Source organism: Haemorhous mexicanus, chromosome 4, assembly GCF_027477595.1.
Source record: "Haemorhous mexicanus isolate bHaeMex1 chromosome 4, bHaeMex1.pri, whole genome shotgun sequence".
Classification (NCBI taxonomy): Eukaryota; Metazoa; Chordata; class Aves; order Passeriformes; family Fringillidae; genus Haemorhous; species Haemorhous mexicanus.
Window position 1 is genome coordinate 39,363,464 of NC_082344.1, and position 14,155 is coordinate 39,377,618.

General features: G+C 36.6%; 1 protein-coding gene across 3 annotated transcripts in view; it reads left to right on the top strand.

The window, feature by feature from the left end:
- CLCN3 (chloride voltage-gated channel 3) overlaps nucleotides 1–14,155 on the top strand; it is a 60,313-nt gene that overhangs the window by 1,294 nt on the left and 44,864 nt on the right. For all 3 annotated transcript variants that reach the window (XM_059844520.1, XM_059844524.1, XM_059844521.1), the window contains exon 2: nucleotides 8,617–8,792. In XM_059844520.1, coding sequence (XP_059700503.1) covers nucleotides 8,633–8,792 — 160 coding nt within the window. In that variant the 5' untranslated portion in view covers nucleotides 8,617–8,632. The remainder of the gene's footprint in view (nucleotides 1–8,616; nucleotides 8,793–14,155) is intronic.

The following is a 14,155-nucleotide window of genomic DNA, read 5'->3' on the forward strand; positions in this document are numbered from 1 at the left end:
ATATTTGTGCATTATAGGAAACATACCTTTGTGAAGAATAATAAAAGAGAACTCACCAGCTGTCACTATCACTTTTGCTAAAATAAGTGTTTCACTAACTACTGTAAATTTGATGTCTTGTCTCTTTGGCTGGCAAGCAGAGGTAAACTTGTTGCAAAGTTGTCAGTGTGGGAAGGAGTTCTGCTCTGGGAAAACTACAGGTAGCTTGAAACACAATGACTCTGCATCTCTCTGCAACACATGTGAAAACAATTTATGTGGTGTTCAGAAAAATGGAGCTTGTTTCTTGTTTGCTTCTGTTTAGTATTGGTATGTGGTATGTCAGTTCTAAAAATTCTTTGCCTAGTAATGGTAGATGTTATACAGAATGTGTACTGTAATGTTTCTAGAAACATATTTTACTTGTTGTATTCCAAGGTTTTCTTTGCCCAAATTTTTACAGTGCCCTCTTTGAGTGGTTTACTATTCCACTCTGCTCTCTGTGGTACATACTTTCAAGTTAAAGTAATCCTGGGTAAAATTCCCCCCCTTCCTCCCTCTTCTCCCATTGTAATAAGAACAAGCCGATCCAAATTCTTGACCACAAAAGACACTTGAAGCTGTTGGCCTTTGCTCTTTGTGACTGCATTGCTCTGAACCACTTTATTTTATGAATTTGTCATCTTTTTCTTATGACCATGTTTATACTTCCTGTTGTGGTCTCTTGCACACAAACATTTACAGCAAATTGATGTTTGAGTAACCTGCAAGTGAAAACCCACTGTGCTGGTTATTCTATGAACAGGTGGGTCTGGCTGTGTAACATATCTTCTCCTGTTCACTGAATATACAGTTTGGCTTCTCCCCCCACACTTTGCTTTGAGGGGATGCGGGTGTGTGTCTTACCTTGAACAGCAAAGTTGCATTCCTTGAGTGTGAGTACTAAAGCTGGGACAACTGTTCCACGTTCACATCTATTGCCAAAAGGCATTCTAGGAACATTGAGATAGTTTTTTCCTGCTCTTATTTAGCTGACTTCATATGCATGTGAATAGGTGTAACTGTACAGATCAAGATTTCAGGGTAAAGTCTTATAATAATTTGGCAGTAGGGATGTTTTTAACTTGGTCATAAATTTAAAAAGTAGAATAGAAGCTCTGCTGCTGAAGAGATTTGTGCCAGACATGATAGTGCCAATTTGAGTTAATTTCCTAATTCTCAGACTATTTTGCACGTTCCTAAATTTCTTGCTTTGGCACCTTGAGAGCAGCAGTAACCCAGTAAACTCCAAAAGTTGTCAGCAGTGGCAGTGATCATCTGCATGGAACTGCTTTTGTACTCTTCCTGCTTATTTTCCCAAAACTAAGATTTCAGCTTAATGCCTGTGAGCAAGTTCCCAATTCTGCCTTCCTTGTTGCAGTTGCTCCCTTATGTCATAACCTTAAAGTGCAGGCTCTGTGTTGTCTGACTTGCTAAAGCTGTTGAGGTGTCAGGTCAGCTTTTTACTGTGCTTGTGGATGAGGAGGCTCTGCAGTACAGTACTTCATGCTTGTTTATATGCCAAGCTTTGCAAGCTGAAGATGCTCAGAATAGTGGAAAGTTGACAATTACAATTTTTTAGAGTTAACTTGAAGCTTGTTTCTGAATTTTGAAAGCCTTTATGAAAAGTCAGCTGAGAGAATAAAGTCTAGAAAGAACAATACTCATTTAAATTGACTATGATAAGAGGGCTGTAAACAGATTTTTTTTTTTCTGCTGGGAAATGTGCTCTGCTTTAGAAATGTAGAAACTAAAAAATGTAAATTGTTGAGATAGTAATTATACTTAATGAACAGATATTTTTTATCATCGGAGAAGGAAGTTGAAGTAATTCATAGGCTTCATGCATAATGGAAAGAATTCTAGACAAAGCTGTTAAAATGGTTACAAATCTGTTTACATCTGGAGTACCCTTATTAGTTTGTATTATGTAGTAGGTAGTCGTGAGTGTATATTCCTGGGAATGAATGTAAAGAAATGAATTTATAACTTCATAGTGGGTACAAGCAGTTACTTTTAATAATTTGCAAAGAGTATAGTCAGGTATTTTCCCCTTGAACTTTCTAGGCATTCAGCTGTTTTGTTTGTTAAGCATTTTCCTCAGGTTTTCTAGTTATAGGATTCGACTGTGCTTACTTTGTGGGGCTAAGGAGGAGTAGTAAATGAAAAAGTGAATTAATTAATTACTTAATTAGTTCAGTCTTGAAGCACAGACACTTTGATAAAAATAACCTTTGTTAATTTTTCTCCTTATTTTTGATATATTTTGATAAATTTCTCTAAAAATTACAGCGGAGATTAAGTACTCAGATGTGTATTTTGCATGTTCATACTGCAATAAGTAATGCTTCCTAATTGAAATAGTAAAAATGGCATTTTACTTCAGTACTTTGTTTAAATTCCAGATAGAGCTACTGAGGTGATTTAATATTTTGACATCCTGCCAGTTTAAATTCAAGTACTTGTTTTCCTGAAAGATAAGTTTGTGTTTGAGTTCCTTCCACTTTTATCTTCAAATTAGTGTTCTCTGCCAGATTTCTTGGATTTTGATGTGTTATCTGTAGTTTTTGATCTACTGCAGCCTTTTCCCCTGAGTTTTCCGCTTTTAATTTGTCTCATGTATATGATGGGGAAAAAAAATCTGTTCTCCATATGCTTCCAAGCACATTCATTTTCTGATTTTGAAAACTGAATCTACAGATTTCCACAGTATATCTAGGAAAGAAAACTGGGGATTCCTTTAACTGTTATTTGACGTTTTTTGCTTCTAGTGTTGCAGATAACTTTAAGTTACTACCAATCTTACAGACTTAGCAGTTTTCATTTGTTTTGTGCTGAGACACGAATATTCTTTTAAGTTAGGCAGTAAAGCTTCTAAGACACCTGAGAAGACCTAAGAATACCTAACAATCTGTGTACTAAGTACTTACGCCATTACCACAGTTAGAAAAATCTCAGTTTTTATTCCTAAGAAATTTTAAAGAATGTTTATTTTCTTTGAATAGGTAGAGGATGAATTACTTTTAATAAATTTGATCTATGAACTCAGTGAACTGACCTCATCTCTGTGGTTATATAACAACACATTTAAGATAACTCACCTTCTTTGCAGTCTGTTAGCTGAAAGCCTTTTAGTAAACTATAGGTGACTTTTTTTTTTTTTGTAATATTAAAAATCTCACATGAACCCAATTTCTTTTTTTCCTCATAAAATACCACCGTGAGTTTTGTTTTTAACTTGATACCACTATTGAACAGTAAATTTTTCTCTGGACTCTCCTGCCAGAAACTTGTCTACCATTTGAAAACCCTGGTGAAATACAGATAATTTTGGCAATGCCCTTGCCAATGTTTCAACTAGGTTTTACAGCTGGGGAGAAGAATATTCAAATGAGGGCAACTTGCTGTGCATTCTGAACTACTAACACACTTGATTTAGGAAATACTTTGCTTTGGTGCTGTTTGTGCATCTTCACTACCTTTTGATTTTTTTAAAAAAATCTCTTTTAGTTAGAATATCTGTTTGTATTAAAAAGATGGAGCAGGCTATTAACAGTCTTGTTTATTAACATCAGAGGTTCACAGGTGTTTTTGAAAAGATTTATATATTTATTTAATCCTTTGAAAATTACCAGAATGGCTACCAGCAATGGTTGGGAGAGCTGTTTTGAAAGAAATGAAGTGGCTTCTGTGTAGTCAAGCAAAGGATGTCAGCCATGAGCAAGAGCCAGGTGTTGATCACATATCAGTCCTTCCTCACCTCGCTGCCTTAGCACTGTTGCTTGAGAGAATACAGAGCAAGAAGCTGAGCAAGTCTGTTGTCAGCGCTCCTGGCCTTGAAGTTTAAATAGCTGTACTTCCTGCATCTGTCAGTTTATCACTGTTACTGTGATGTCTCTCTCTTAATGGGGAAGAAGCACTCAAGATTCATAAATGCTCGTGGTCAAAAGGAACAACAAAAGTCAGAGGGTCTGCAAACAATCAGAAAGTTTTGTTAGTGCATTACATACTTGGCGTGAAAGTTGCTATGTTAGTCTGTATAAGTGCATGGCACTGGGTTTTGGACAAAGGGATAGGGTGAAAGGGAAGAGAGAAAAAGAGATCACTAGTCCTGGTTCCAGCATCAGTACAGCTGATGAGATGTCCAGGGTGCTGGGGGCACTCCTGGGCTTGCTGGGGGGGATACTTTTTAATAGATAGGTTTCCTCACCACGAAATCAGGTTTCTTATTTTTTGTGCAAATTACCCATCGTGTGCAGTTCATTCTTTCAGAAATTTCTGGAAATGGGCTGGAGAGCTTCAAGGGTCTGGGACAGTCTTGATCCCTCTCTATAGTCCGTGCCCATACCTTGGCCTCATTCCTGTGCTTGCGCTGTACTGTGTTGTGCCTCTCTCTTGGAACTAGAGCAAGGATGTTTGTCCTGGGGGAGTGCTGCCCTACCTCTGAATGGCCCCTTCTCCAGCCAATCTTGTTCTTTCTCATGTTAGTACCAACAATTGTCTGTTATTACCAACAATCCCTGGCTGGCTCCACAGCCATCCAGTTATCACTGTTTGAAACATACACATTTAGCCCCTTATCTTCTGGGATTCTGCAGTTACCAAGAGGAGTGCCCAGCCTTTTTTTGTTTCTGGTGACCAAAGGGTTGTCACTTCTGACAGAGTATGGGGGATATGTTCCTCTTTAGCTGATGTTTTCTTCACTACTTTGAAGCTGGAAATTTGTTAGTAGGGAGAGTAAGGACCAGGAACCACCAGGGGTCCCCACAAGATTGCACAAGTAGTGGTCCTGTGCCTGTGTTGTGTTTTGGAGACCTCTGTAGGATTTTTATCTTGATCTCAGGGGCTTTACTGTGTCTCTAAAGAAATTTTAATTCAGACCTTAAAAATCTGTGGTTGATGCTGTTATTGAGAAGAAGCTTGGAGTTAAACTGAGGATAGTGGTGATTTTTCACATTCCAGTTTGAAAATCATGAACTATATTGAACATGAATAAAGTTGTCTGAAAGATTCTCAACTCAGGTGTGACCCTGAGTTTAGGAATCTGTGCACATAGTTAGGGACTGCTCAGTACATTTTTCTGATAAGTTGAAGAAAAGTAGTATGATTAATGAGATTTCTGGTGATGTGTAAAAGCTCTACTCTATTGTATAACCCTCAGATGACTTCAACACAAGTCCACCTTAAAAAGGAGCAAAAACTTTTAAAAACTGTAAAAATACACTGTTGTGTCTTTTCATCAAACAGAAAATGACCTAAGACTCAATAAACAGAAGTTGTCTACATTGGAAACTGCAGTCATAGTTCTACATTGTCTTCAATGGAAACTGCAGTCATAGTTCCTGCCCTTCAAAAGAGGAGGATGGGTTTTACCTTTCGTTTGTCTTAACAAGTTGCAATATTATTTCTCATCTGAATATGATCACCGAAGGGATGCCAGAGTTTTGGGGTTTTTTTTGTCAAGGGAACTCTTCATCTTTTCTTTCCTGGACTGAATATTTACACCTGTAGGTACTGACCCATTGGTTTAGAAATTAGTACTGTATCTTTCATGAATTTTAGGCTTGCTCCAAAGCAGCAGCCATGGACACAGTTGTTTACTGTGATTTTACTAAGGATCAGTACCTGCCTGTGAAGCTAAAGCTTTTGAGTCATAATTGCTTTCATACTTAGTTCAGGTTCATGTTAAGGGATTATGTGGTTAGCTTTTCATTTTCTTTTTCTTTTGTCTCCTTCTTTTTAAACTGTTGACTGAAAATCCCGCCAAGATTTTACCACTCATGGAGCTGCTTGTTACTGTACCTGTGCAGGAAACTACTCTTCAACTCTGATAGCAGTTTTTTCTTATGTATCCATAAATGGAGTTAGTTTAGTGAGCTTAAATTGGAGTTTTCAGCTAATCCAGCCAGTTTGGTTGAATGCTATTAAAGTATTCACATTAGTAACTCAGTAAATGTGAAAAGTATTCCCACTAGTGACTGGGTGTGAAGGAAGCAATGCCTTCCATCAGGTAGGCTGATATCTTTGTGCCATTGGGTATAATTCTTCAGCTGTCACAATATGGGTAGCCATAATCTTTCTGATTATGACATTTTAGGGAGTGGAGATGCAGTGGTTTTGAATACTTTATACAAACTTAAGTCAATGCCCTTAATGTTTGTCATCATATGACCAGAAGCATGAGTTCGTTATTCATCCAGTAATTAGGCTCTCAGGTTTTAGTTGGTTTTTTGTTGGCTTCCTTTTTTTTTTTTTCCTCTTTTTTTTTTAAGCTAAGGAGATAAAAAGTAGTATCAAAATGAGTATTTATTATAGATTCTGCTTTTGTGAAGATCAGGTCTATGGTGATGATATTCTCTACTTGTATTTGTCATAAAAATGAAGAAACTTTTCCGGCTGTTGTTATATTAAGTGTTTTTAACTAAGGTTGTTAAGATTCAGAAGAACATAAATATGAATACGGAGAGGTTTTGTTGCAGTTTTAAAGCTAAGACTGTGCTTTACAAGTATTATCTTTTCCTGTGGTTGTCTATGTTCTGTTCATATTTGATTAGGTATCTTTCCTCCATGCATGTTGGTTTTATTTTGGGAGCAGCTGTGAATGAAACTAATCTAAGCTTTACCTATGGATATTTTTGGAAACTGACTTTTTGTCTCCTATTTCAAGGCACTGGGAATCTACTACATAAACTCAATTTTTTGTTGTTGTTGTTATTAAAACTCAAATAGCTTCAGTTAACTGGCAGTGTTTCTTCCTAACTTTGTTTTTCCAAAGATGACCTAAAAATTGACCACGATCCTTTCCTGAGGATCAAAGAAGGGTTTGGGTTGAAAGGGACCTCAAAGATCATCCAGTTGCAACCCTCTTGCCATGGGCAGGGGCACCTTCTACGAGACAGGTTGCTCAAAGCCCCATCCAACCTGGTCTTAAACACTTCCTGGAAAGTGTTAACATCTACAGTTTCTCTGGGCAAGCTGTCTCAGTGCATCCCAGTAAAGAAAAAAGGTTTTTGATGGGTTTTTTTGAGTGCTACAAAGAATGATCTGCCTTTGTTTTTCTGTAAAGGTTAGCATAAGCATTCCCTAAATTTTAAGTTTGAATAACTGAGTATTCTTAAGAATTTTTGTGGTTGAAGCTTAACTTGAAGTGTTAAGATTTTTTGGTGCCTTTTTGCTAAGAAATAATCTGCTAGTGATCTAAAAAATACAGTGAGAAATTCCTGACTACTCGTTCACCCATTTTCCAAACCCAGTTTGGAAGATGAGTGATGTTCTCATCCTACTTAAATATTTTAATGCTGCAGACAGAATAAATAAATGAAAGCTGGATATGATGGGCCTGTGGTAAAAATGGAAATGTAATTTTCATGCTGGTGAGACTAAGAGAAAGAGTGGCCAAAACATGGCCTTTGTTTTAGAACTATTGTTAAATTCTTGTAATTTTGGAGTTTAAAATTTCTTTCTGAAGGGCAGGTTTATTTAATAACTAAAAAATATGCAGAATTTTAAATTAATTTGATATGGGAGATTTAGAATTTAGTGATGAAAGCTTAATTCTGCTTTCATTTTTTGGGCAGGTGTTCTGGCATAGAGACTCCCATACATATATGGATACATGTTAAAATTTTAATTTAAGAATGGGTGTGGGAAGTGTCTCTGTCGTTTTATTTGTCTGTTCTTGAAATATGCATAAATACTTAAATAAGTATTTTACACTGATTTTTTTAATTAATCAGGATTCTTAGTTTGAAAAAGAGCTCTTTTGTTAAGATCAATCATTCTGCTTTTTTATTGGTTTGTGGTTTTTTCTGTTGATTGTGTTTCGTGGGTTCTTTGTTGTTGGGTCTTTTTATTTGTTTTTGATTTTGAACTACTCAAAGCAAATTTGTAATCTGGAAGAGTACTTTAAAGTTTTCACTCTCCCTCCCTTCTGGGGAAATAACAAGACTTCACTGCCTTTTTTGTTTTTCCTTTGAGATACAGAGAAGTGTTTTTGTGGGATAACAGAGCGCATTCTGGAGATTTACTGATTGCTTGGATCAGCTGTCAGCAAATGTCTTGTAAATCTGGGTTTTTACTGGCCCATTTTATGCTTTCCATAGACATGTCTCTGGACTGGAAGTGGTTTCCTCAGCTGACTTGCTTCTGTGCTTGACCTTTTAATTGTAGAGTTTGAAAAAGAAGCAGGATGACGTTAGAGAGCAGAAAAGTGCCTGTGGTACTAAACTGCAGAAAACTGCACAGCCTTACGTGCTTTTTCTGCTATTAATGTAGTTGTTTGTTCACTGTTCTCCTTTACCAATGTACTTCCTGCTTGCACTGTATTTAATTAGATTTTCCACTATATGCTATGCCCAAGTGCTCATTATTTTCTTTGCTCTCTCTAGTCATAACAGGTAAGATATCCTGCTTTACTCTGTTTTTCAGTTTGGTTATATTTGTTCTGTATTGCTGCTACCTTTTTCTAACTTGTAGTAGTGTCACCATAAAAAGTTTTCCCCAAAGCATGAAATACTGTTGTTTTATTTTGATACAAATTTCTTAGTGTTTTTTGACTATTCAAATAGGAAATAACTTTTTTTTTGTGTATACATACAGGTTATAAAGCAGCTAAATGGAGTCTGAGCAGCTGTTTCATAGAGGCTACTATCGAAACAGTTACAACAGCATAACTAGTGCAAGCAGCGATGAGGAGCTTTTAGATGGAGCAGGTGTAATTATGGATTTTCAGACCTCTGAAGATGACAATCTCTTGGATGGTGATGCATCCATTGGTAAGTTAATCTCAGCTTAAAAGTTTCTCTGGGTTGTATTTTTATGAGTCGTGAGGTTTTTTTGTTGGTTTTTATTTTGTTTTGGTTTTATATGACCAAATCTGATTTTTTTCTGTTAAGCTAATCTGTCCTTCAGAGAGCAGCTTTCAACCTGAAAGGGGTTGAACATTCTTCTGTGTGCTTGCCTAACAATTACATTGCGTGGGATGACTTTTGATACAAGGCAGATATTAACATGGTGCTGACAAATGAAAACTTGCTGTCAAGTAAAAGGATGGCTATTCTGCAGCTACCCGGTCTTTCTTCTCTGCAGTGGGATTTTGGAAGTCTCAATGTCTCCAATGTTTCTTTGATGTAAAAATTAACAGGCAGTTTTAATCATTACTTCTAGAGATAAATCTGTTCTGCTTTGTTCAGCTTCACCTCTGTAATACAGAGGCAAAAAGGGAAAAGTAGGGGTGTTGTTAGAAGCAACAGAAAGCACAATGTGAGCTGAATTTTTGACTAGATAAAAAGTTGTAAAGAAAACTTTCTACAGTGAACACTATAAAAGCACTGAAGTAATATGAAGAAGAAAGAACTGGGAAGCTCTCTTTTTTTTTAGTTTAGAAAGAAAACAGTTCAGGTCGTGAAAGTATTAACATTCATTTAGTAGTAGTCAAAGGGATGAACTGAAGGAGGGAAAAAAGGTAACTCCTGTTAAAGACACTAAACTTGGTTTAATGTATACTCTAGTCACTTAGTCTCACTTTGTTTAAAATCAGACTCTGCTTCCTGTATTTTTTGGTTTTTTACTGCCTTTGCCTCTTTTCTTCTCCCACTAGTATTTAGTTGTTTTCCTTCCCTGCAGTGTCTTTTCCTCCCTATGTTTTGCCTTTGCTGCACTTAGCAGTTGGATGTTGGCACTGTTGCCATATCAATATAAGCATCCTTCTCACCTGTATTCCTTCTGTCTAATTAGATATCTTGAATGTGCAGTGGTTTAACTTGTATGCCAATACAGGTGTCACGAGCCAGCACACCTTCAATCTACATATTCCTTCTGGCACATTACTTGGAGAACACCAGCATGCTAAAGTCCAGTGCTTAAGAGCTGGGAAATTATTAGGTGAATAGCTGGCTTCTGTATATAATTCCTTATTCTAAGTATCTGGCACTTCTAATAAAGTGAGTGCCTTGCTTGTCTATCATAGTATTTACAACCTGTACTGAAAGTCTGAAGCTACTCTGGTTATTGCTCATATAAATAATTTCCATCACTTCAAGCATGAAGGAGAAATGAGTTTACAGTAAAATAAAAAGTTTCAGAGCCACTGTTCTGCCCTTTACTTGTTGTGAAATCAGATCCATAAATTGAGTCCAAACAGATGAGGTGGTTGTTTTGTTTGCATTGTCAAAATCAGTGCTAATTGCACACATGCCAGCAGCTCCCATCTTGTTCTAACACTGAAGTAACAGAATGTAGGTTGGTACATAAATATGAATGCATTTTCTTTCCTGGAACTTTCATTTTTTGCTAATGACTTCCCTGCTTGCCCAGTTCTGGACTCCCTGTAAGAGGCAGCAATAAGCCCTCTTATTTTATGTAAGTTAATGTTGATTTATGTGTCTCCATACAAGGAAAATGTAATAATACATACAGCAAATCATAATAAATATCTTACTAGTAGATCAGAATCTGATGTTGGTTTGCTTTTTAGGGTGGTAAGAAAATACTTAGAAAAATGTTACACATAAAGTTCCATTCAGGAGGTGAATATCTGTTCATTTTTTTCTCATTCCGTAGGTGTCCAAATGGGACAGGTGTTTTTTCTTCTGTGTTTTTAATACAGCAAATCACATTGACAAGACAAAACAAGGGCTTTCTTGCATGTGCCCATTTTGTAATTCTTAGCATCAAACATTTGGGTTTTTTGTATTTTTATTATTATTACTATTATTTAAATACTCTTATCCTTTAGCTGTCTTTTTGTTCTGTTAAGTCCAAGTACAGATGGATTCAGTACGTACAAATGGAACATTTCTCACCTCCTGAGGAAGGGCAGGACCCCCCCAGTAACTGGAATATTACATGCTTCTCGGCACTGCAGGCCCTCCAGAGCATGATGTGAATGCAGAGGCCTCAGGTCTAGCTCTCAGGTGAACCCTGCCAAAATCAGGACACCCTGTTTAAAAAATATAGTGTGGTTTAAGTCTGTGAGACTGGAAGAATTTATAAGCCTGGTATCTTAGCAACATTAGCAAAATGGCAACAGTTTATCTGTAGTTCAAATGATTGGGGAAATAATGTGGATAAATTGAAAGCTGCATAGCTGGAGAATGTAAGCTTGTGGTACAGATAAGCACAGACGTAAATTTATGCAATCTGCATAAGTTGCCACGGACAATAGAGTGCACATCAACATTTTTACACTTTATGTAATAAAATATAGAATTGCAGATTTTTTTTAAAAAAATCAAGACTCTGCATTGAGGAAAAACCAAAGGATTAAGAAATAGTCTTTATCTTCTTTTTTCAGCTAATGAAAATGGAAGCATAAGTTGCACATATATGATGTAGAGAAATGTCTAACAATGTGAAATTTCTAAAGTAATTGTAGTCTTTCACCCTTGTTCAGAGGGTAGTAAGTTAACAGAAAAAGTCTGCTTAATTCACTAGGCTTGCTCAGTCCCTTGGCTCTCAGGACAGCAATTCCATAAAGCTGCACTGTACTGCTATTCACATTACCACTCACATTAAGTACTTAACTGAGGTTTAGAATGCCATTGAAGCTCTTACACAGTGGTGAATATGCCTTCTGTTGAAAGCATGTGGAAATTGGATCATGTTGGGAAAGAGTGCTAACCTCATATACTTATGTGGGAAATTCCTTGATACTATTTTGGACTAAGCAAATGAACTTTAACTGAAATGAGCAATCAGAAAGTCCTGTCACCTAGATTCTTAGGCTTCTTTAATATTTAGTTTATAGCAATTTGTCTTTTTAGAATCATCTTATTTGGAAGGTTGTGGATAGTTCTCTGTTGGGTAATCACCATTATCTTAAAACTGATGCTGTGCAGCAATCTTGCTTTTCTTAACACCATCTGAAAGCATGTATGTGACCTGTCCCTCAGTGTCTCTCATGAGGAAAATACAGAAATTGTAATGATGTAGCATTGTAAACCAAACACATATATATGTATAGTAATTATATATGTACTATGCCTGTTATGCTTCCTGGTAGCTGTTTTCTTTGCATGAATGACAGATTTTCAGTGGCAGTGTTATGGAGAACAAGTAGGTAATATGAAATTCTGAATTCTTTGAGCGTAGTGTATTTTAACATGCCCAATAATTACATGGCCATGCATGTGGAGGCTTGGATGGCCTGTCCCAAAGCCCTGCCTTGATGGGATGCTGCTTGTCATCCTGTCATCCCAGAGATCTCCATAATTTTTCTCAGAATTAAGGGCTGTTTATAAGGTAAGCTGTTGTACTGTTGACAGACTGCAATTTTTTTAAGGCACTTCCTGAAATTAGATGATTTAACCTTATTTGCAGTAAAAATGGTTTGCAAACAAATTACCTCACTGGTATTTACATCTCGATGTACTTCGATCTGTCTGTGGGAATCTGAGTCCTGAATGAGCTTGCATTCTTCCTGGTAGCTATAGAGATTCCTGCTTCAGTTAAAGGAGCTTAGTTGCTTATATTGTGAGTTCAGTGTGGAGACAGTTTACAATTTGACATATGGTGTTAGCATAAAATTGGCAATACTTAACCTTAGTATGACAACCTGTAAACTGGTAATTCAAAAGCTGCTGCTACAGCCGCTACTCTCCTCCTTGCTACTATCTATTGCCACTGAAAAAGAAAAGAATATCCCAGCAGGTCATAGTGTAAAACTCTGTGTCTCTCCTAAAACCTCCTTAATCATGATTTGGAGTCCCTTGCCTAAAGAGAGAGACCTAAACAATCCACTTTTGGTGCCTTAAATACTGACACAAACAATCTTATAGTACTGAACTAATATTATGGCATTATTTGAGGAACAGAATGCAACTCTCAGCAAGAGCAGGCAGTTCAGTATAATCAAGACATTTGTACCATAGCAGGGGATAATTTTTTGAGCAAGGGCTAGTTATCTTTTCCAGCAACATGTGAATGTTGTTTCACATGTATACTTGTTTCTATTTTAGCTAATGCTCTTTATGAATAGAAGGAAGAACACAAAGAGAAGAATAAAATAGCTTACTGTTCCTGTTGTATTCTTTATATGTGGAGATTGCCTTGGATTCTTCCTGTTGTTCACAGCTGATATGAAGAAGAGCCTTTGAAGCCATTTTGCACCTTTGGCATTGTTTTTATTATCCATTCATTCCATCCACATGTTATAAAACGTGGATGGAATGAATGGATAAATGTGACTTGACTGAACAGTCATTTTGACAGTTTGACGTATCACTTTCCTAAGTTACATACTACGTATTTTCCAAGTTAGCAATATTTGCATTAAAGAGCTCATTGCCATTGAGCTGTAAGGAGTATATTCACTCCCAAATGATGCCATACAAATCAAAGCATGAGATAGCATTACTTGCTGTGATCACAAGGGCGAGCATGAGGCACAGCTCATTGATAGAATGAAATGAAATGAAATTGTGAGTAACTAGTTATAATTTACTTTTTTTCTATTGGATTGCAGTTAGGCTACAGACATTTTGCCTGTGTTTCATACTACTAATGCAGCTAAACACAGGATATCTGATAGTATCAAACCATCATTTCTTTTACTTTTTTTATTAATAATGCATGAAGTTGATTTTGCCCACCTCTCTGGAACAGAAATTGTTATACACTATGTTTAAATGGGTAACTGGGCTAATTAACAAGGTTCTTCTTCAAGGATTTAAAAATTATTGTCAACACCCCTTCTCTCCCCTCCCCTGCCTCCTCCCCCACTTCCCCAGCTGACTGGAAGATTCTTAGTTTAAGGAAAAAATGTTTTATCTTAGTTATGGGATGTCATTATTGAATGAGTGAATTTCAGTGAGTATCTCTTTATTATGCTAGCAATTTCCTGAACTCTAATGTTTGTTTGGTTAGTTTTTTATTGTCATTATTGTCCAAAATGTAAATTCACTTGATGTTGTTGTAGTTGAACAGCCTGTAATGGTGTTATAGCTAGATAGTTAATTTAGGCATTAGGCTTTCTGAGGCATGGAAATTACAGCAGTGTGTAGAATTTTAGTAACCAAGTAGTTTCTTGTTCTCTTATATGTTTGAAAACAAATAATTATCATTTCAATATCTCATAAATACCATGGTCAGCTCTTCGAGGACTTGTTTGTCAACCCTACTAACAGTCCTTTAATGGTCT